The 21,992-nt window shown below is 39.9% G+C and overlaps 9 protein-coding genes across 9 annotated transcripts; 4 read left to right on the top strand and 5 right to left on the bottom strand.

The window, feature by feature from the left end:
• Positions 1-711: 711 nt before the first annotated feature.
• KLLA0_E15533g (uncharacterized protein) lies at positions 712-1,164 on the top strand (the record flags this gene model as incomplete). Its single annotated transcript, XM_454651.1, has 1 exon — positions 712-1,164. The coding sequence occupies one exon, from the start codon at positions 712-714 to the stop codon at positions 1,162-1,164; it is 453 nt and encodes a 150-aa protein (XP_454651.1).
• A 180-nt stretch (positions 1,165-1,344) lies between these two features.
• Positions 1,345-4,062, bottom strand: KLLA0_E15511g (uncharacterized protein; the record flags this gene model as incomplete). The annotated part of the gene is made up of 1 exon (XM_454650.1): positions 1,345-4,062. One exon carries the CDS (start codon positions 4,060-4,062, stop codon positions 1,345-1,347), a length of 2,718 nt encoding a protein of 905 aa, XP_454650.1.
• A 371-nt stretch (positions 4,063-4,433) lies between these two features.
• On the top strand, positions 4,434-5,762 carry TDA11 (Tda11p; the record flags this gene model as incomplete). The annotated part of the gene is made up of 1 exon (XM_454649.1): positions 4,434-5,762. The coding sequence occupies one exon, from the start codon at positions 4,434-4,436 to the stop codon at positions 5,760-5,762; it is 1,329 nt and encodes a 442-aa protein (XP_454649.1).
• A 203-nt stretch (positions 5,763-5,965) lies between these two features.
• Positions 5,966-6,886, bottom strand: PEX21 (Pex21p; the record flags this gene model as incomplete). The annotated part of the gene is made up of 1 exon (XM_454648.1): positions 5,966-6,886. The coding sequence occupies one exon, from the start codon at positions 6,884-6,886 to the stop codon at positions 5,966-5,968; it is 921 nt and encodes a 306-aa protein (XP_454648.1).
• Positions 6,887-8,477: 1,591 nt separating this feature from the next.
• KLLA0_E15445g (uncharacterized protein) lies at positions 8,478-9,458 on the top strand (the record flags this gene model as incomplete). Its single annotated transcript, XM_454647.1, has 1 exon — positions 8,478-9,458. The coding sequence occupies one exon, from the start codon at positions 8,478-8,480 to the stop codon at positions 9,456-9,458; it is 981 nt and encodes a 326-aa protein (XP_454647.1).
• A 394-nt stretch (positions 9,459-9,852) lies between these two features.
• HFL1 (Hfl1p) lies at positions 9,853-11,136 on the bottom strand (the record flags this gene model as incomplete). The annotated part of the gene is made up of 1 exon (XM_454646.1): positions 9,853-11,136. One exon carries the CDS (start codon positions 11,134-11,136, stop codon positions 9,853-9,855), a length of 1,284 nt encoding a protein of 427 aa, XP_454646.1.
• A 168-nt stretch (positions 11,137-11,304) lies between these two features.
• On the top strand, positions 11,305-13,440 carry KLLA0_E15401g (uncharacterized protein; the record flags this gene model as incomplete). The annotated part of the gene is made up of 1 exon (XM_454645.1): positions 11,305-13,440. The coding sequence occupies one exon, from the start codon at positions 11,305-11,307 to the stop codon at positions 13,438-13,440; it is 2,136 nt and encodes a 711-aa protein (XP_454645.1).
• A 105-nt stretch (positions 13,441-13,545) lies between these two features.
• AIM23 (Aim23p) lies at positions 13,546-14,589 on the bottom strand (the record flags this gene model as incomplete). Its single annotated transcript, XM_454644.1, has 1 exon — positions 13,546-14,589. The coding sequence occupies one exon, from the start codon at positions 14,587-14,589 to the stop codon at positions 13,546-13,548; it is 1,044 nt and encodes a 347-aa protein (XP_454644.1).
• A 671-nt stretch (positions 14,590-15,260) lies between these two features.
• Positions 15,261-21,947, bottom strand: URA2 (bifunctional carbamoylphosphate synthetase/aspartate transcarbamylase; the record flags this gene model as incomplete). Its single annotated transcript, XM_454643.1, has 1 exon — positions 15,261-21,947. One exon carries the CDS (start codon positions 21,945-21,947, stop codon positions 15,261-15,263), a length of 6,687 nt encoding a protein of 2,228 aa, XP_454643.1.
• Positions 21,948-21,992: the final 45 nt, after the last annotated feature.

Here is a 21,992-nt window from a genome sequence, read left to right as displayed (position 1 = left end):
TTTTTGTATGGTCTGCTTCCATATCCTAGCTTTTCCCTGAGTCGATATTTCTTCAGCCGACTTTAGAAATTGAACACTTGGAAAAAAAAAAAGAAAAAAAAAGGAAGATAGTACATGCCAAAGAACGACCCTAGACCGTACTTTGGACATCAGCTTTCGATAATAAGAATTAACCGAGTTCATTTACAAAAGAAACCCGTGTTTCTCTTCTAAAAACCAGTTCTAAAGCATTTTCACGTTATCTTTGCTAGTAAGTTCTAATCATTGGCTGTTGAGCCAAAGACAATCAAAGTACGTTTACCGCAAGAATGTCACTGCCTTGTCATATTGTTTTACATGTGTATAATTTCGCACTTAATTCAAGGGTTCAACAATGATTACTTCGAAATGAAAAATAATCCCGACAGAAAAACCTCGTAGTGCTTTAATTTCAATAGAATCATCCGAATTGCTGAGAATTGAAAAGCTGTTCATACAACCATTTCCTCTTTTGGGGCTATCACGTGGTTCGGAGTATTTTTTTTGAGGAAGAATTTTATTACCCGGAATTAAGTACCGTCATGGTTTTACCAATAGGAGAAAGCAGGCATGGTTAAGTTCACTGGACAGATTATCAGCGGCTAACACACGTTTAAGCCGAAATAAATTTCCAAAACGTTCATAATTGAATGAACTATCAGTAATCATAATTGTCGTGTGATAAAGGGCCTCATGGATGATATCGTAACGGTAACTGAATTTTGTGAGAGATTTAGGATTCCATCAAGCCTACGCGAATTTTATGGCTGGAACACAGATGTCATACGTCTGGACAAGGCAAACTTTAATGAAAAAGAAGCAGATATTTTAGCTTGTGAGAAGAAGCGACCCGCATCATCCTTGTTGCCTTCTTATTCGAAGAAACCAGCTGTAAAAGAGCACAGAATACCATATTGGAATTTGCCGCCGAAGTTTTCCGTACCAGCTAGTCGGGCCTCAATCATTTCAGCTCAAACAGAAATATCAAGAGGATCAATATTAGAGACGGATGATGCAGTGCCACCAGTATCTCAGTGCTCCATTCTTCAGAGTGAGACTCTGCAGACTTCCATTTTGGATAGCGAAATTCATATGACAACTCAAAGTAGTCCGCCACCTGTCATTTTATCCAGTTCCCACGATTGACAAAAACATGCATTGACATTTCATAATTTCGACTGATGTACAGTATAGCAGATAAAACATATATATCACGGAGTATCAGTGAATAGTTGTTTGTAATGAATATAAAACAAATTAAAATAGTTGAAAATATATATATCTAAACAATACATTCTATTTTACACGGTTGATATTATTAAGAGTCTATAGTGTTGCTTCAGAATGAAGTAGTTTCTTTTTGAGAGTCATGACATCGTCTTTTAGCGAATCACGTTCCTGTTTGATAATGAATAATTCTGCGCGAAGGTCGTTTATCTTTAATTGATAATGAGCATCATTCAAAGAACCGGACGAATCATCTGCTTCCTGGTTAATCGTATTCTCTAAATCCGATTTAAGTCTTGAATTTTCTTGTCTTAGTTTGATAATTTCATTCTGCAGCTTTTCCATCGCATTCCCAGAATTGTGAACAGAGTCAATAACTGACCTGTACTCTCTTTCCATCTTGGTCAGTTCTTCATGTTTTGAGGCATGCTCATCCTTCAATTTGGAGTATTCTGTGAACAACTGGTCCCTGGATGTAGTCAGTTCTTTATTTTGAAGAATTACTTCGCTTAACTTGCGATCAAGACCGGTCATTGTTTCTTTATGCCTGGTTACAACTGTTTCGTGAGCTTTTTGTTTCTGTCTCATGCCATCGAGCAAAGTGTCCAACGATTCACTACATTTTTTTATGTTTTCATTGATGAACTGTTTCTTCGAATCGAGTTCTTTCGTGAGAGACTCATATTTCTCAGATAATACGATATACTTTGATTCCAAATCCACATATTTCTCCTTATTATCGACTTCTGATTGTAGCTTGGCAATTACTTCTGTTTGGTGCTTAATCATGTCATTCAAGTGACTTAATTGGTTCAATTGCTTTAATTCTGTATTTTCTAGTTCCAATTCCATTATTCTGCTGTTTGCACTAGTAGCACTGGTCACAGTATCCTCCTTCAATTGCTTCAACTCTTCAAGTAATTCTTTCAGAATGTTGTTTTCATTCTTTTCAGAAACAATACGAGCAGGTTCACTTAAAGTGACAGGGCTTTTATCAGCGTCAGTTATTACATCTATGGATTTATCGAAGTGCGTCGTATCTGACAAGGAGTTAGGTTTAGGCGAAGGCTCAGCACCTGTGTTATGCATGATAGATGGTGAATAATTTTCATAGTCCGATGAGGATCTCAAGTTGGTTCCAACAGCGTATTTTTTTACATCACCTTTTGTCGGCGAAGTTCTATACTGAACAACTTCTACAGACCCAACATCAGGATCAGTGTCACTTTGCGTCTCTGAACTTAACTGAGACTGCAAGGACAATACTCTTGGAGGATCTGTATTGGCATCTTGTTGTGGAACTGGTGATTTTGGTTTAGGAGCAGTAGGTCCGAGGACGCCGGACTCAGAGCGTTTTCTAACTGCAGGAGTTGTGTTCACCGTTTCTGGTACATCTGGTGATAGAATTGAAGCTTGTTTGTTTTTCAATTCATCAAATCTTCCATTGGATTTCGATAATGGCGTACTAAATTTGTCCAGGTGATCAACATCATCGATCTTAAAGATGTCAGGACAAAACTCATTCAAGTTTGTTAGGTCCAAAGTGTAAATAATGGTACCGGCTCCCATGTCGACATCAGAAGTGCGTACATCGGTGCTGTTACCAACAGCATAATCAAACTTGTCACCACCCATGATTAGCAGTTTATTATTTGATAACAGAGTGAGAGAGTGTCCGGATCTTGCTCTTGGAATCATATTATTAAAAGTTGGTAGTTTGAACCATTTTAGACTCCTGAAGTTTAAGAAATACACGGCGTTTGAATAATTGTCCTGCGCATCCTTCCCACCAAAAACACACATTAAATCGCGGTATATGATAGCAGCATGCTCTTGTAATGGCGGTGGGATGTTTCCTGTAGTCTGCACTACACACCAATCATTGGCAGCTGGATCAAACATAAAGACTTCGTTAGTTAAACCTTGAGGAGTATCACCACCAAATACCCACAACTTATGATCAAACGAGATCATCGTGTGGTTAGCCAAGGGTGGTGGCATGAAAGTTGCCGGTTTAATAAATTCCCAGTGAGAATCAGATCTCCGGAAAGATGAGAGGTCAAACTCTGCTAAATCATTAAAATAGGTATCATCAAACTGACCACCAAACACATAAAGTTTGGTTTTCATTTGGTTCGCAGCAATTATACTGATTTTGTGACCGTATCTACCAAGTGGTCTAGGTCCTTGAGGTGTTGGTATGGTCCATTTGTGAGAGTTGATATTGAACAAATATATGTCATCGTCCATCAAACCGGCATCATTCACTTTATGAGTGTCACCACCAAAAATCACGAATGCGTTCCCACACAGTGTGGAGGCATGACCGACTCTAGGAGGTGGAGTAGCATCTGCAATGGGAACTGTAATAGACTTGAAACTTGTAGCGTTGTCCAGTGACTTGATTATCCATGTATCTCCATAAACCGATTGGTCGTGCAAACCTCCGATTACAAACAATTCTCCACTGTCAGTAGCATATGAGCTGGCAACATGCCTATATCTGGGGAAAGGGGACTGCTTTAGTCTAATTCTATTCCATGGCGTGAACACCTGCTGCTGTAGGGTACTCTGAGTGGACGTAGATCGTTGCTCAACAGGACTGACCATAACGCGTTGTTGAGCCGCAAGTAACCCAGAATCTGCAGCTGGTTTTGGATAGTTCTGTTTGGTAGGTGTAGAACTAGATCCAGGAGATCTCAATTCTTGTTGAAAGCTAGTGTTACCAATAGTGCTGTTAGAATTAGGTGTTGTATTTGGAGATGCAGAAGCATCTTTCCGATTCTTCTGTTTCTTTCCAAATTTGAATGGAGCCATTCTTGTGTTTGTAACCGTCTAAATACGCAATACCAGTTCCTTAGCAAGTGATAAATCAGATATGTGATATGCAAAGTATTTGATTCCACTAACTGGTGTAATAAAGCCACTGCTGGGAACCTCAAGCTGTTACGCACTGCAAAAAGTTGCAGCCGTCTGAACTATTTCTGGTAACTTCAAGTTTACACTGTTTCATTTTCATAACAACACGAAATTCTGTGAAAGACTGAAATTATCATTTCAATCAGTAACTTTGGGGCTTGATTTTAGTGTACAAGTTAAGGATAAGGGTAAAAAGGCTGATCTGACCGTAGTAAGAAGCTAGGCTTGAATCAAATTAGATCTTTATGTGTACGGTTTGGGTATAAACAATGGATAGAGACGTATTGGAGAAATTTATAGACCTTCAAGACAAAGAGAACGATATTGATACTAAGAGTAAAATATATCATGAAGTTACGGACAGAGGGAGCGTTACCCCTACATTTAACCAAGGATCCAGCGGTATGAGTCCCAAGTCTGTGGGGAGTTCCGGTAGAAACAAGAACATCCAGTTGCAATTAACGCCTACCAAGGCTGATCCTACTAGCACACTTGACTCGCATCCGTTGAAAGGTGATAATTCAGATCAAGACGATATCACTGGCAATATGAAGGAGAACGAGGACGATGTATCATTGGGGTCCGGTAAAGTCACCGTAAAGAACAATGGTAACGGGGTTTCTGCTGCTACAAATGGCAAGGGAGGCAATCAGGAGCTAGGAATACGAAGAAGCAACACATGGAAAAGAAAGTCTTTAATAATGCCATTAATGTCTCCAGAGCACACAGTTAAGCAGCAGCAACGTCAATCATATCAGCAGCATTGCAAACCATCAGAGTCTGTATCGAATACCCCGCTGGGACGGAAATATCGATCAAAACTTGACCGAAATGACGGACAAAAATCTGTGCGGTCCAGCATAAGTAGCATTGGATCACTTCTCCCGGATGGAGCCACCACAGAATTTAGCGCAAGTCCAGCTACTAAATTGAAGTTGCCTACAACTACGACCGACACCGCCAAAGTAGTGCCATCTGTTTCTGAAGATGATAATGATATGGAATCTTTGTTGCAATCACTGGCGAACAAGGAACTAGAGATATTGGAAAGGACAAGGCGAGTTCACGATCTTTTCAGGCAAATTAAGATTGAAGATAAGATAATAAAACAGAATGCAGAAGAACTTCAGCAGTTGAAGAAAAAAGTTAGCCGTTTAGTGGGGAATCAAGTTCAAGGTCAGAACTCTAATACGACATTACCTGCAGAATCCCATGGGGAAAGTAACAACGCAGAAACCGCTGATAACAAATCAAGCTCGTTATGGACAAAATCCGTTTCATTACTCAACCAATTTGACCAAATTATTCAGGGGACCGTTGAAACGAAGTTAGGATTAGGCGACTCGGGATCCAGTGCAACTGAAAATCAATCAGAGGGCAAGCCAAAAGGTGACGACAATGCGGGAAGTGCGATTTGGTCCTTAGTAAATGAGTTTAAAAACGGGCTTGGGTTACTAGCAACAGAGGAAGAAGATGCTGATGGGTCTATAGGCACGATAGCGACTGGTCTTGCTACCAATATGGAAGATTACGGCACAAGAAAGGCAGAATCATCAACTCAAGCAAAAGAGATTGAAATGTATCATTATAGTCATTAAATAAGATTATTTTTGGAACTAAGCTTTAGCTAAGTTAATCTAATATTGGGAAGTAAGTAGAATATGGTGATCCTGCCAGGTGATTTTCCACGTGAGTGTAGAGTAACTCTAACTCAATATGTATCGACAAAATAACAGTAGATCTGACAACAGAGAAATACCCCTCCACTCATACTTAGTAATACCATTTTATTTTTTTTTTTTCAAACGGAGTTATGGTACACTTTTGCAGCGGCTTCCGATGAACTCATATTAGATAAGTCACCAATGGAGTCCAAGGGGTCGCCTAAAACACTATCCTGCACTGGGAAATACTCTTCGCCAAAAGTTTCACCGGTAGAAGGAGAATATAATTCCGTATATTTATCCTCATCTGGGTTCTTTTTCAGAGTTATTACACCATCGCTGATATTTCTCATGAGTCCAAGGAACTTGGAGTTCGAAAATTTCGAACTAGTTGTAGATGATTTATCTGAAAGAGTTGTGTAAATGGATTGGGCTGCTTCTTTTAATTGGCGTTGATCTTCGTCTAGAGGAGACGTTTCTTTGAGATGGAAATCGTCATCCTTGTCCTGTTGCTGTTCTTTTTCATCGTCTTGCACTTGTCTTTCCAGTTCAGCAAATTGTTCATCGAGCTTCGCGCTACTACTGGCATACGCTTGTGACTCGAGTTGGTTCACCATCAGAGATTGCTGATGACGCGGGAACATTTGTGAATGGGACACCATCACCGGTGCACCCATGGAGTACGAGGCGCCACGCGCCTCGTACTGCGAATACATCTGTTTATAATCTGTTGGGAACTCGGTCTTGTCGTGCACCTGCATGTTTGCGAACTGATCGATCCAAACATGGTGATCAGAGGCTGTAGCAGTATTACTAGTAGTACTGGCTGCAGTAGTAGCGTTAGCAACAACAGCTGCCATAGGCAGCTGTTGATGCTGTGGATGAGCGAAACTGGGACCCGAGGCACCAGTAAACTGAGAGAACTGGTGGTCTAGTGCATTATTTCTTGGTCTGCTCTGCTGCTGTGCGATGCTCTGTTGGTGCTGATTCGGCTGTCCGAACCTATAACCAGACTTCGAAACAAGAGTGTTCAAAGGATTCGTTTGACACACTGACATGGTATTATATTTCTTGGTTGGTGGTAGTCTCCTCGAGCAACAGACATAAGACAACTAGTCCGCAAATCATCGAAACAAGCAATGTACAAACTTTATTTATATACATATATATATATATATATAATAAATGCAGAACCTGGACGAAAGAAAGAAATTATGAATAAAGAAATGAAACAAGTTCAGACCACTAACGGTTGAAAGATGTGGAATGGAAGTGAATAAAAAAAAAAAAAGTGAAAGAGCGACAGATGCGCAAACCCCCCGGGTAACAGTGAGGCTTTCTATGGACTTCTGAAGACCAGTACTGGCACTTCTAGCCGATTGAGGAAGCTATTAGATGAGGGAACCCAAAAACAGTACGTAAGCAAGTGGAGAGGCGGTAGTTCGGTCGAAATGGAATAATCATTTGACATTTTGATAATCTAAAAGACGATTAGTTGCATAATGAATGCCGGTCGGGACGGAACGGAATTTTTAAACCCCGGGGGAAAAGGAAAAGGAAGGAAGAAAAAAAAAAAAGAATGCTTTCGGACATTCAACTCTGAGATTACATAATACCATCCACGTGACTACGTCACGTGGATGGTATTATGTAATCAGTGTATTTTCTTTCCTTACCCGGCCGCCACCCGTCACTCAGCCGTTTCAGCTCTTCCCTTGCCTGAAACGGCGGAAATAAACTCCGTCGTCGTGCGACACCCGCAAAATCGGGCAAAGCACAGTGTGGACAATGAAAAAAGGGGTGCAGCAAGAGGTGGGTTTTTTTTCCGCGTTACCCGGAGATCATTCCCAGGTGTTTCTTAACTCAATATGCCAGTAGTTAAAGGAAGAAAAAGAAATAGAATCTGTCATTGCCAAAGGGCAAAGCCAATTTGAACAGGCAATTTAGTAGTGAACAGGGCAGCGAAAGCTGCCCTGTTCACTCGTATGGCTTAAGTTCCTTTATTCGAGCCAAGGCATCAAATTTAGGTATCACATGGCTGGGTACTGTACCGGTTAAATTAATTAAGTCAGTCATCGTGTATTTCTTTTCGATTGGTGCCAGATGAGTCGCCCATTTATTGGTCATTTGTCAATTTTCCGTTGCATCATTAGAGAAAGAGAATATATTGTAATGATGAAAAATTGATGTATAAACGGAGAATATATCTTGATACCCTTCCTGGGTTCAGTATCCAATTTTAGATAATTATATAACAGTAGCTGAATATTCAGATTAGTTTATAGTTATCCGGTATCATTCAGCAAGGCAAGAACCGTTTTTCCTCCGGCTAAGTCGTTGCTTCTTCACCCAGATTTCAGGTCCAGTTTATTGCGCTTTTGTTTCCTTTACATAGAGTGAAAGCCTAAATTGTGAAAAATTTGAAAAATTCAAACTCTTCAATCAGTATAGATACAGAGAAAGAGAGAGAAGAGACCGAGTTTTGACAGCATTTGGTTCATCAACAATCCCAGAATTTGTCTTAATACACCACCGAATCCTTTTAATCAGGTAAGAAGTTGTTAGTTTTGAAACACTCTGCTATTTTTTTTCTTGGTTTGATTGAGTTTTGGTCTGATAGAAAAAGAGAAAGAGAGTGATCATTTTAGCATGTCTGACCCAGGTATTCAGGAGATTGATTATGAGGCTTTGCCAGATACTGCACCACTATCATATCAATTGATTGCAGGAGCGTTTGCAGGTATCATGGAACATTCGATCATGTTTCCTATCGATGCTTTGAAGACTAGAATGCAAGCAGTATCGGAAATTAAGGCTGCGGCGTCGGCGTCGGCATCTGGTGGTGCCGGTGCTGCCAGTGGTGGTGCCGGTGCGGGTACCCTTTTACAACAGATATCGAGAATCTCTTCTACAGAGGGGTCCCTTGCGTTGTGGAGAGGTGTGCAGTCTATGGTGATGGGTGCAGGCCCTGCTCATGCAGTATATTTTGCAACTTATGAATTTTGTAAAGAACAGTTGATCGACGCTAAGGATTTCAATACCCATCAGCCGTTGAAAACTGCCGTCAGTGGTGTTGCTGCCACTGTGGCCGCAGATGCATTAATGAACCCCTTCGATACAATCAAACAGAGGTTGCAATTGCAATCCAAGAGTAGTGACTCTTCCATGTGGAGAATGGCTTTCAACATTTATAAGAACGAAGGTCCAATGGCTTTCTTTTACAGTTATCCAACCACTTTGGCTATGAATATCCCATTCGCAGCTTTGAACTTCGTGATTTACGAATCCAGTACTAAGTTCTTCAACCCAACTAATGCATACAACCCTTGGATCCATTGCTTGTGTGGTGGTATCGCCGGTGCCACTTGTGCAGCTGTTACCACGCCTTTAGATTGCATCAAGACAGTGTTACAGATTAGAGGGAGCGATACCGTCCATGTGGAATCGTTCAAAACCGCAAATACTTTCAAGAAAGCTGCTCAAGCCATATGGCAATCTTACGGTTGGAAAGGTTTCTGGAGAGGTTTACAACCAAGAGTTATTTCTAATATCCCTGCAACTGCTATCTCCTGGACCTCTTACGAATTTGCTAAACATTTATTGTTCACAAAGCAAGAACCCTCATTATAAATATCGTTTGAATGATCTAATGACCCCCCCCCCCCCCTTACAAACACGCACAAAGTATAACGCTTACCCCTCCCCAATTCCACAATGTTGTGCTCTTAGTATTCGTTTTACTTGACATGCTTATATTTAGAGTCACCAATCTTTTACCTTCTTCTTCCCCTGTTATTCCTTTTTATCTGGCAGCATGGTCTTTTATTCCACAATTTCTAACTGCTATATATCCCCTGTAGATATTGTATGTATATTTAAGCGTTTCATATATCCATATAGATTTTGTCATTTCTCCCACAATTAAACGCTATTGCTGCTGTTTTCTCTTTGTTCTAAAATCATGACTGCCCTCTCTTCCTGTCACTAGTAAGTACAATACAAAAGTCCCACCCTTAAAAAACATTTACTTCGACCTCATTTGTTTCCTCAAATCATCAATTCTAGCATCATATCGATGTGATGTTGCGTCCCAGACCACTGGATAATTGCTGTCCTCTGGAATATACCTTGGCAAATTCAAACCTTCAGTGATATCAGTCCATGCCGATTCTAAATCGTTCCCGTTATCAGTTTCGGTGCTGCCATATCCACTAGATCCGACCCAGTAAGATGACATACCCTGATTTGTGTACCTTAATCCCCTAGTCAATCTGTTGGTTCTTGAGTGCGTGTCTCTGTCCGCGAGCATTGATTCCACCGAGTCAAAGCTCCTGTAATCTCTGTAATCACCATTTATTACACTCTTGAAATCCCACCATAGATCTTTAAAACCAAGCCAGTCCTTCAAAGCATAGAGGATCTTCAACCTTCCAGAGTTTGGGTACTTGTCCGGACCGTATTCGTCACTTGAAAACGCATACCAATGTGCAATAGCAAATCCAATCATTTCAACACAAAGTACACTATTACCGATCTCAAATGCCACATATTTGTCGTCACCATGTATATCAATGACATCTATAATCGTTAAAACGTTGATAATGAGACTTTGCCAGTACGATGCGAAAATAATCAACTTGACACACATAAATTTCGGCCATGGTTTGAATACTGAAAGCTCTGTGTACAAACATTTCCAGAACATCGCGAGACAGTAAAGAGACCATGTCACACTGATATTGTAGCATATTACTAACCAGACGGTATTCCATTGGAACGCTTCAAACGTTGCCATACCGATACAGTACACTGGCTTGAACCAAACGTATTGTAAAACACCACGCTTCAACGTCTCGAAATCGTGAGGATCACTAAGATCGATTCTTTGTAGGTAACGCCCAAAGAATGGGATAGCATGCCTGCTCGGTGGATACATTGGCGCGATGTTGATGATGATATTCCGTTCACCACCTAGTCGTAAAGTCAAATACGTAAAGAACTGATAGATGACCAATGCCTCATAAATTTCTCTAATCGGATCAATATAAATGGCGCCTATCTCTGGTCGTAAAATCGAAGCAAAACATGAGATGGAAAATATAGGTACCATCATCTGGATCCTTAATATCAACCTTTGCTGCGAAGGAATTCTATAATTCCACAACTGCCCGCATTGTGAAATAATGGATATACTTGTGGCAACTATTGTACAAATACCACACAAATATATCAGCCAGTTCGGAAGAGAAGCACCTGAGGTAATAGCAGCAAGGTTCCACTCATCAAAGTGTCGTACAAAAGAAAACATACAAATGCAGTAGACGGTCCTGAAATGTGTGGTTTACCTGTCAATTTGTCTTGGTTGCTTTGTTCTTTTAATGATTATTCTGACATATATATATTATGATTATTTTGTAAAGGGTTACCGTTTTGATATTTTTGTTGAAATAAATAAAGTGCGATGAGATGAGATGAGATGAGCAGAGATGAAATTAAAGAAGGAAGAGTAGAGGTAGTAACATGTTTTGAACCCTTTGATCTGAGGTGCAATTACTGTATAAGAGAGTTCACAATCATGCTAGGAATTGTTTTAGTCATATTATCTGTTCGATTTGTTCTAGGATTTGGCGTAGGGTTTCATTTGACGCAAGTTGCTAGGTCAATCCCTAATCACGATTCCTTTACCAAAGCTGGTTCTTTGTTTCTGGAGTCTGTTCTGCAGTTTGATAAATTAGAAGTAGATTGGGATGTGTTCTTGCAGGATGGTGTACAGCTATGGCAAGAAAAGTATGGCACAGGTAATGATGATCATGGGTTAAAGCAGTTTATATTAGGGGTGTCGGTAGGAAATAAGATAAACAGTCTTCAGAATTATACCGACCATGGAGTGGTAAATATTTTGGCAAACTTAGAGTTCGGAGGTAGTATAGAAGATACTTTGAGATATCTACGGGGTTCTGCCGATTTAGTTCACTTATCTTTGTTACTTGGTCAAGACAATATTGAGTGGAATTATTACTTATCTACGCAAATTAAGTTACCCTTGAAGGAAGACGTTCTCGACCTATTATCACAGCAAAATATCGAAGGTGATTGGGTTAGCATCGTTGGCCATATGTTTGATATGCTTGGTGTCTTGCACTCGGAACTCTATTTATTACAGAACAAAAGGTTTCATGCCTTGGACGTAGCGTATTCGTTGAGTCCAGGTGGTCCGAAACTTTTAAGAGAACATTGGCGAGGAGGAGAGTGGAATATCTTAGCAGAGTTGCAAAAGTTCACTTATGGAATTGGATTACAATTTAACGTCCAACAATCCAGTGAGAAATCCTCTTTATCTATTACAACTCAAGACTCCAACAGTGATAATAAATATGTGACTCCATTAAAAAAGTTGTCGCTATTTGGTACCAGCATTGTCAGTGGAGAATTCTTGGAAGATGTTCCCTGCATTGCAGTCGGGGCACCATTAGATGATGTAAGTGGGTCCATTTATGTCATTCCTATGTCCACACTTGAATCTGAGGGTAAGCAAAGTTCAAAAATGACTGCTCTTTATGGGTCAAAAGTTCATAAGTTCAGATTATCGAATTATGACTATCTTGTTGTTTCTGAGCCTGGTAAAAAATTTATTCATATCTACTTATTTGGTGAGAAGATTATAACTATCGTGGATCCTTCGTCTAGCTATCAAGAAGTTAGTTGCATAGTTGATCTTGACAACGACCAGATACCAGATTTAATTTTGACTTGCAAGTATTGTAATAAGAACGAACTAGGAAAGGTGATAATTATTCCAGGATTGAATATCATCCCATACTTGGTTTCAGGTAAAATAAATCAAGTGGAATTTGTAGATAATATCGGGAGTATAGTCTTAAACGGACCAAGATCTTTAAAATTTCAACATTATGGGGCTAACGCTGCAGCATCTGGCAGTTTTTTATTTGTGACTGCTCAAAGCCTAGGACTAGTGTACGGATACAACTTACAACAATTAAATACAGGAATTCCACCATCGTTTTACATTAAAGAGGATGATATCATCTTTCCTAGCGAAGACGTCCCATGGAAATGGGGGGATATTATAGCATCCTCTGAACATGGATTCTTTGGTGCAGAAATGCACGTATGGACTCATGATCAAGTAGATTATATTGCAATATCACAGTTGCTCTTCAATAAGGTCTACATATTCAAAGATGCTGGCAACTCTGCACTAGAGGTCTGGTTAATATTGGAACTTGACACATTAGTTGACCTTAACACTGTCAAGTCCTCTATTGAGTTTGGTAAGGGTGTTCACTTCTCACACTCCCGGAAAAGGCTATTTCTTTCTTCTCCGGGCAGTTTTAATGGCGCTGGTGCTATCTGGAGTGTCTCTATGTCAGAAATGAAGAGAACAGTTGAACTTTGGAGATCCAAACATTTGCTCATAACCGCTTTAAAACACCTTGAATTCGTTAACCCCGAGCAAAAGAAAAAGGGTTGGTCTAATTTCGGCTCCAATTTGGCTGAGTCCCCATTAGATGACTTATTAGTTTCCATTCCACAATTTGGCTACGGTGACTTACATGACCTTTCGCTAATCGGAGCATTATTGATTCATTAGAATACATCACAATTACGTGAAATTTTTCGATATATGTACGCTAATTATCAATATTTACAAGATACATATGCCATTATAACGTCTATCGTCCGAGATATTTCCTGGTTATTCGGTGGAATCGCTGGTTTTTTTCTTCTCAATTCTGCGTTGCAGCTTTTCCTGCCTTTCCCGTTTCCGTTGCTCCTTGAGAGCTTTTTTATCAACTCCATTATTAGTATTTACAAGATTTGGAGTTACTTTCATAATTATTCTTTGATTGATCAAACCTTCTTGTGTAATCTGTGATGAATATTCGCTGATTATTTCGTTTAGCTTCTCCAAAACCTCTTCCCTTCTTTTCATTTCCTTTTTAGAAATAGAAGATTCCTGCATCGCTTCTAATTCCTCCTCATCTATAGGTGACAAGTTAGAAGAGTCTTTATCATTAATGAAAAGAGCAATCTTGCTACCTTTTTCCAAATTAGAAACAATTTCACTACATTTCTGTTTTTTCAAATCATAATCCGATATTTGCCATGAAACCTTGATTGATTTCCAAGATGAATCCGCTTTCGAGTCTGGAGAGCGACGGCCAGTTTTCTTTATATTGACACCCAATTTTATAAGTTCTTCTTCTTTAATTTTAGATAGTTTGTCGGAATAATTCTTTAATGCCTGTCTTGTTGGCACTTCTTTGACAATGGGTAGACGAACATCTCCGGACGCAGCATTATCGATACTCACCATAGCTATCCCATTTATCTCAAGGTTAACGCCCTTCAAAAAGTTCCTAATATTGGCTTCTTCTAGCTTGCTAGTTTCTGGATTGATTGCCTTGATGTTACCCTTTGAATTTATTGCTAGTATTTCCTCTAGCACCGAGTTGGCAGCTGCCTGCTGTTTCTCTGTTCCACTATTCCATCTGAAAACAAGTTTTTTATTCCGTTGATCTTTATTACCGTTTCTATGGCGGTGTTTATCACGATTTTTATGTGGAGAATTGTTACCGCTCTTTCGATGTGTCGCTGGATTGTATGTTGGTAGGTTAAAAAGAAGATCCGATACAGCCCTTGATTCGTTCTGGAGAACCCGATTATTGCAAAATAAACGTATTGAAGAAATGCTGTATTTAAAAGTAGTTCTGAGCATCTGTATATAGTGGTACTTCATTTATTTCAGCCCAACGTACCACATTTCAAGGCAATTCTATCATCGGAGATGACTTGAACTTAATCAAATCAAAAAAATACAACTGTCTTTCATATTAAGATTTTGAGATATTCTGACAGAGAAGGGAAAGCGTTGATATCTGTCACGTGATCATTTTTACTAATATGTTGCTGGTTTTGCCTAGAGACTGACAGCTGAATAGGTTCAAACAAAAGAGAACAATAGAATGAAAATAAAGTCGATGCGAAATATTAATGTATTAAACGATGCAGATGTGAATGTAAGGATAAACCTTTGAACTATATATGTACGACAAAATGATATATATGTCAAAATATACTAATTGTATCTGAAATTTTGAGCATTTCAAAGAATAGAAAGTGCAATAGATAAAAGTCACTTTGTAATTTTAAGGAAGTTATTTTCCTACTATGAAAGTCCTTGTATTACTATGGTACAGATGAAGGTAGTTTAGTCATATTTCATCAGTTTTCTTCCTCCGATTAAATATCTCTTTTCAAGTCCCCACAAAAAAAGAGTTTTCTTAGTTTAAGGAATTCCTTCTGATGAATTTAAAGTAAAATGAACGATTTACTTCCATGTTTAAATTATTTTGTTTGATTTTGGATTGATTCTGAAAAAAGTTCCGAACGCGAATCTGTTTAGCTCCTTTATAATTCAACACCCATAACCATGGCTAACAATGCCATTCTGACAAACAAACCATATCTCATTTGTCTGAAGTAAGCTGCACGATGATCGTAGTCAACCTCTTCACGAATCTCATTAACACGAGGTAGTGGGTGCATGACCACCATCTGTTGTTTAGCATGAGACAAGATCTTATTGTCAACAATGTAAGTGTCCTTGAGCTTCAAGTAATCTTCCTCGGTTTCGAACCTTTCTTGTTGCACTCTTGTACAGTACAACACATCGGATTTGGAAATGATTTCAGGTGTTAGTGTTTCACTTTCAATACCTAATAAGCCAGAATCTTGCAATTCTTTACGCAAGGCATTAGGCAACCTCAATTCCTTAGGAGCGATCAAGTTAATTCTAACTTGGTAATGTTGTAGCAAACGACACAAGGAGTGAACTGGTCTACCGAACTTCAAGTCACCCATAAAGGTAACAGTGATACCGTTGACAGTACCCAATTCTTCACGAATAGTGAATAGATCCAAGAAGGCTTGAGTTGGATGTTCACGAGAACCGTTACCACCGTTGATGATAGGAACAGGTGAGTACTTGGCAGCAATGTGGGCAGACATTTCGTCTGGATGTCTCAAGACAATTGCATCAGAGTAACAGGCTAATGTTCTGATGGTATCTTGCAATGTTTCACCCTTCTTAACAGAAGATGCAGAAGTGTTAATGTTGACAGTTCTACCACCTAAACGTTCCATAGCAGCAATGAATGAAGATGATGTACGGGTTGATGGTTCGTAGAACATTGTAGTCAAAACACGGCTCTTCATGACGTCCAAAACACCTTCCCTTTCAACACCAGCTCTGAGCTCTTGAGCAACTGCGAAGAGAGCATGGAAATCAGAACGCTTGAATTGGTTAACTGATAGAATGTTTCTTCTCAAGAATGGATTCTTTGTGCGGATCAAATTGATCAAAACACTTGGAGCGGAGAGCTCTTTAGGTGGTCTGGAGGACATAAGTCTTTGTTCCAATGGTTGATCCAAGATGGCTTCTTCATCATCACCATCCATAGAATTGATGGATAGCCTTCTTTCATTAGAGAAAGAGAATCTCTTTCTTGATGTAGAGATGGCCCCCAAAATTGGAGTTCCGACTGCAGCCAGTGGAGTTTCCTTTGCTACTGCCGGAGTAGTTGGAGTAAACTTGGATGGTAGGATTGGTTGGCCCTTGGCTTCAGTAGCGACTAAGTCACCAGATAAAACAATTGTCTCTTCATTGATCAACACACGTTGAATACCACCAGTCAATCCCCCTTTTTGATAAGGAGACCATCTTTTGGTATGTCTGAACGTGAAGTCCAAATCAACTTCAACAGCGGAGTTTTGCTCAGGAATGCTGAAAATCTTAGCTGGATTGATATGCAAACGTTCAACGATATCATCAATGGTCAACCTTCCATCATTAACAGCAGACAATAACAATGGTAGAGCTTCCTTAATACCGAGACCAGTAACAATTTCGTTACCAGTAACCGCAGCAAGAGCAGTTGGTAATGAACCGATAGAGAAAGCATCAATTGATTCCAAGTTGGACCAGAAGAATTCTTGGTCTTCTTTGGTTGGGAGGAATTTAGCTTCTGGATAGTCATCCTGAGAAACGAACAAGGAATGAATATTGACATCACAGGTAACGTTGGATTGTTTCTCCTTAACAGCCATAACCAAGGACAAATCTTCTTTGTTGGAAACAGCAGTAATATGAATAGATCTGTTCTGCAAAGAGGCTAACAAAATCACCGAAGCTAAGTCAGATGTCTTGGCTTCAGCAATCACTGGTTTATCTAGTGGCCAATGTTTTAGGTGCTCAGAAACGGCTGGAACGTTGTTTGAAAGCTCGCGATATGGCAAGAACAAAGAGGTAGCCTCGTTAGCAACAGCGGAGACGGTGTCAATATTGTTTGGAGTAGCCGCAACAGTGAAACCAAAGTTTGTGTAAGCAGAGTCTTTAACAACTGAGTTGGCAACCTTCAAAGAAGCAGCATCCGTAATAACTGGTCCACTAGAAGACTTTGGCATAATCTGTGAGTAAGTGAAACCAGATTCAACAGAAAGACGGGTTACTTCCTTGAGCTCTGCTGGACCTAACAAAACGTTAGAGATATTTGGAACATAAGCAGAGATGTTTATCAAACCAGGGATGGTCACAGTTCTGTGAGAAGTTTGGGCATCACGTTCGGAAACATCTAGTGACATATTTCTGGATAGGGCTTCAATCAAAAGTTTGGCACATTTGACGTTTGTTACTAATGGAACAGAAAAATCAACAGCCATACGACGAGTTCTATAACCCTTCGAAACATAAGATGCAGGACGACGGAACCTATTAGCAGATGGTAGGTTGATATACAAATCAATCTTGTTGTTGGCTAGATGTTGTGTCAAAGAATATTCGGACTTTTCATCGTCTTCTTCGTTCAATACTTCCAAGTATTGAACTGGAATTCCATGTTCAGAAATGAAATCTGCGGTACCGGCAGTGGCAAACAACTTGTAACCCATATTGTATAACTTCTTCACTCCTGGTAGCAATTCTTGTTTTTCCTTGTATGAACCGATGGATAATAGAATGTTTTTCTTTGGTAATTTGAAGCCAGTTGCCAACAAGGACTTCAAGTAAGCTTCATATTTAGAATGGCCGAAAGCAGCAACTTCACCAGTTGAGGCCATTTCAACTCCGAGAACTGGATCTGCACCAGCCAAACGTGGGAAAGAGAATTGAGGAACTTTGATTGCTACGTAGTCATCAGGAAGTTTCTCCACTGGGTAAGGGGTTACAGGAATGCCCATAATGGCCTTAGTGGCCATTTCAATCAAGTTAACACCAACAACTTTCGAGATGAATGGGAACGAACGAGATGCTCTAACGTTACATTCAATAACCTTAATTTCGTTGTTCTTAGCAATAAATTGAATGTTATATGGACCAGTAATCTGCAATGCTCTACCGATTTTGGCAGTGGCTTCAACGATTCTACGAACTGTTTCAGGGTCTAAATCTTGAGGAGGAACAATTAGTGTAGCGTCACCAGAGTGAACACCTGCGTTTTCAACATGCTCAGAAACGACATGCATAATCAATTCACCGTCTAAGGCAACTGCGTCCATTTCGATTTCCTTAGCATTTTCAATATATTTGGTGATAACAACTGGATATTCACGAGAAACTTCCACGGCCTGGTTCAAATAAGATTCCAAGTCATCCTTAGAATAGACTGTATTCATTGCGGCACCTGATAAGACGTAGGAAGGTCTGACTAAAACAGGATAGCTTACTTTTTCAGCAAAATCCTCGGCCTCATCCATGGAAGTCAATTCTTTCCAAGCAGGTTGGTCAACATCGATTTGATCCAACATACGTGAGAACTTATAACGGTTTTCAGCAGAATCGATCATCTCTGGAGAAGTACCTAGGATCTTAACATTTTCACGGTGTAAAGACATGGCAATATTGTTGGAAGTTTGACCACCCATAGAAACAACAACACCAGCAGAGCTTTCCAATTCGTAAATATCCATAATTCTTTCTAAGTTAATAGTTTCGAAGTAAAGTCTGTCAGCCTCATCATAATCGGTAGAAACTGTTTCAGGGTTGTAATTAACCATGATTGTTTTGAAGTTATTTTTACGCAAAGTTCTAACAGCGGTAACAGCACACCAATCGAACTCAACAGAAGAACCAATACGGTAAACACCCGAACCCAAAACCATAACACCGTGGTCATTGAAGTCCAAATCGTGAGCAGCTGCATTGTATGTTAGATACAAATAGTTTGTGTGTGCTGGGAATTCCGCAGCAACAGTATCAATTTGCTTTACAAATGGAATAATGCCGTATTCTTTTCTTAGACGACGAATAGCAACTTCATTCGAATTCAAAAATTTAGCAATTTGTCTGTCTTCGAAACCTAATTGCTTGGCTTGCTTCAAAACCAACGCTGGTAGGTTCTCCTTGGACCCATAAGAACTGATCTTGTCTGAAAATTTGATCAAGCTATATAGTTTGTTCAAGAACCATTTATCAATATTGGTTTTCTCCCAAACTTGATCGATAGAATAACCAAATTTAGCAAATGCATTAGCAATGGCAAAAATTCTCATATCAGAAGGATTACTTAACTCATAGTCGATATCAAGTTCATCATCAGTTTCACTGAAACCAATATTAGAGTATTCAGTAGATCTGATAGCTTTTTGAATCGCCTCTTCGAAAGTTCTACCGATGCTCATGACCTCACCAACAGATTTCATTGAGGAAGAAAGCAGAGTTGAGACACGAGTGAACTTCTTCAAGTCCCATCTTGGCATCTTAACAACACAGTAATCTAAAGAGGGTTCGAAACAAGCACAGGTAGAACGAGTGACCGAGTTCTTGACTTCGTATAAAGGAATGTTTAAACCCAACTTAGCTGCGGTATAAGCTAATGGGTAACCAGTGGCCTTTGAAGCTAGGGCAGAGGAACGAGATAGACGAGCATTGACTTCAATGATACAGTATTCTTTTGAAGTTGGATTTAATGCATATTGGATGTTACATTCACCAACAACACCTAGATGTCTAATGACGTTAACTGCGGTAGTTCTTAACATATTGTAATCCTCGTCTGATAGGGTTTGGGATGGCGCAATGACAATGGAATCACCAGTGTGAATACCTAGAGGATCAAAGTTTTCCATATTACAGACAGTGATACAATTGTCGAAAGCATCACGAACAACTTCGTACTCGATTTCTTTCCAACCTTTCATGGATCTTTCAACCAAAACTTGAGGGGAAGAAGCAAAGGCAACGTTACACAAGTCGACCAATTCTTTTTCATTCGAAGCAAACCCGGAACCTAGACCACCTAAAGCGTAAGCTGCACGAACAATGACGGGGAATCCGATATCCTTGACAGCCTCTAGAGCTTCCGCAACAGTGGCAGCAGCAGCAGACTTAGCACATTTCTCATTAATTTCGTCCATGGCATTAGCAAATAGTTCACGATCCTCAGTGGTGATGACAGTATCGATTGGAGTACCCAAGACCTTGACACCCAAAGTTTCGAATTCATCTTTCATTTCAATACCGACTGACAAAGCAGTTTGACCACCAAATGTCACGTAAATGGCATCTGGGCGTTCATGTAAAATTACTTTCCTAACGAATTCAGCGGTAACAGGCAAGAAGTACACTTTATCAGCTAGACCCTTAGAGGTTTGAATGGTAGCGATATTAGGGTTAATTAAGATCGTGTAGATACCTTCTTCTTTTAAAGCCTTGATGGCTTGAGAACCAGAATAATCAAACTCACCAGCTTGACCAATAGATAACCCACCGGAACCCAAGACTAAAACTTTCTTGACATCTTCTCTAGGATGAGCAGCCAAGTTCTCCTCAATGTTACCGCCTGGGAATTCAACTTGCTTCAATACACCAGTTTGCTTGAAATCTAGAACAGATTGAATGAAGACATCGAACAAGAATTCAGTGTCTCTTGGACCTGGAGTAGATTCAGGATGGAATTGAACGGAGAAGTAAGGCAACTCTGAGTGATAAATCCCTTCATTGGAACCATCGTTAGCGTTGGTGAACAATGATTTCCAGCCATTGGTCAAACTAGTTTCATCTACAGCGAAACCATGGTTTTGAGAAGTGATATAACATCTACCAGAGACAGTCGAAGTACATGGAATATTGTGACCTCTGTTACCGAACTTCATCTTCAAAGTTGAGGCACCAGAAGCACGAGCTAGTAATTGATGACCCAAACAGATACCGAAGACTGGGGTCTTCTTCGCATCTAAAACTTTAGTCAATCTATCGGACACTTCCTGCAGAATGGCTGGATTACCAGGACCATTAGAGATGAACAAACCGTCATATTCTTCGGTGGTGAAGTCGTAATCCCATGGAACAACCAACAATTCAACACCACGCTTGACGAAACAACGGATTTGGTTGTACTTCATACCCACATCAACGGCAACAATTCGTAAAGTTTTTCCGTCAGGACCTTGAACAAGATCGATGTCTGGGTGGTTTGGAACGAAAAGCTTAGGAGCCTTTAGGGAAACCTTTGCCACTAAATTATCAACATTTGGATCAACCCATTCTGGAGTTTCGAAGTAAGACATCCATTCAGCAGAGTTGGCATCCTCGAAAGAGGTCCCGGGCTTTTGTAGAGCGAATCTACCCAACATGGAACCAGCTTCTCTTAAATGTTTGGTCAAGCTTCTGCTATCAATACCGTAGACAGCTGGAACGTTGCTCTCTTTCAACCAAGTACCTAAAGAAGATTGAGCTAACCAGTGAGAATATTCTTCGGTGTAATGAGCAATGACTAAACCAGCAACATGAATTCTGTTGGATTCAAAATAACGTGGTAATCCTTCCACGTATTCATCCATTAATTTACGGTCAGGGACACCGTAGTTACCAACCAATGGGAAAGTGATAACTAAAATCTGACCCTCATAAGAAGGATCTGTGATGGACTCTGGGTAACCGACCATACCAGTTTGGAAAACCAATTCACCGGCTGCAGTGGTTTCGGCACCAAAGGAGTAACCTTGTAAAGTAGTTCCATCCTTTAATTCCAAGGTAATCATACGATCACCAGTAGACTCCATTGGAGGGGTGATAGGAGCAGTAGGAGTGATAATAGACATAACGGAAGTTTGTATTTTCTTAAGCGTAAAGGGTGTTTCAAACGA

This window comes from Kluyveromyces lactis, assembly GCF_000002515.2.
Source record: "Kluyveromyces lactis strain NRRL Y-1140 chromosome E complete sequence".
Classification (NCBI taxonomy): Eukaryota; Fungi; Ascomycota; class Saccharomycetes; order Saccharomycetales; family Saccharomycetaceae; genus Kluyveromyces; species Kluyveromyces lactis.
Note: the sequence above shows the minus strand (reverse complement) of the source record. Positions and strands in the feature narration are given on the sequence as shown.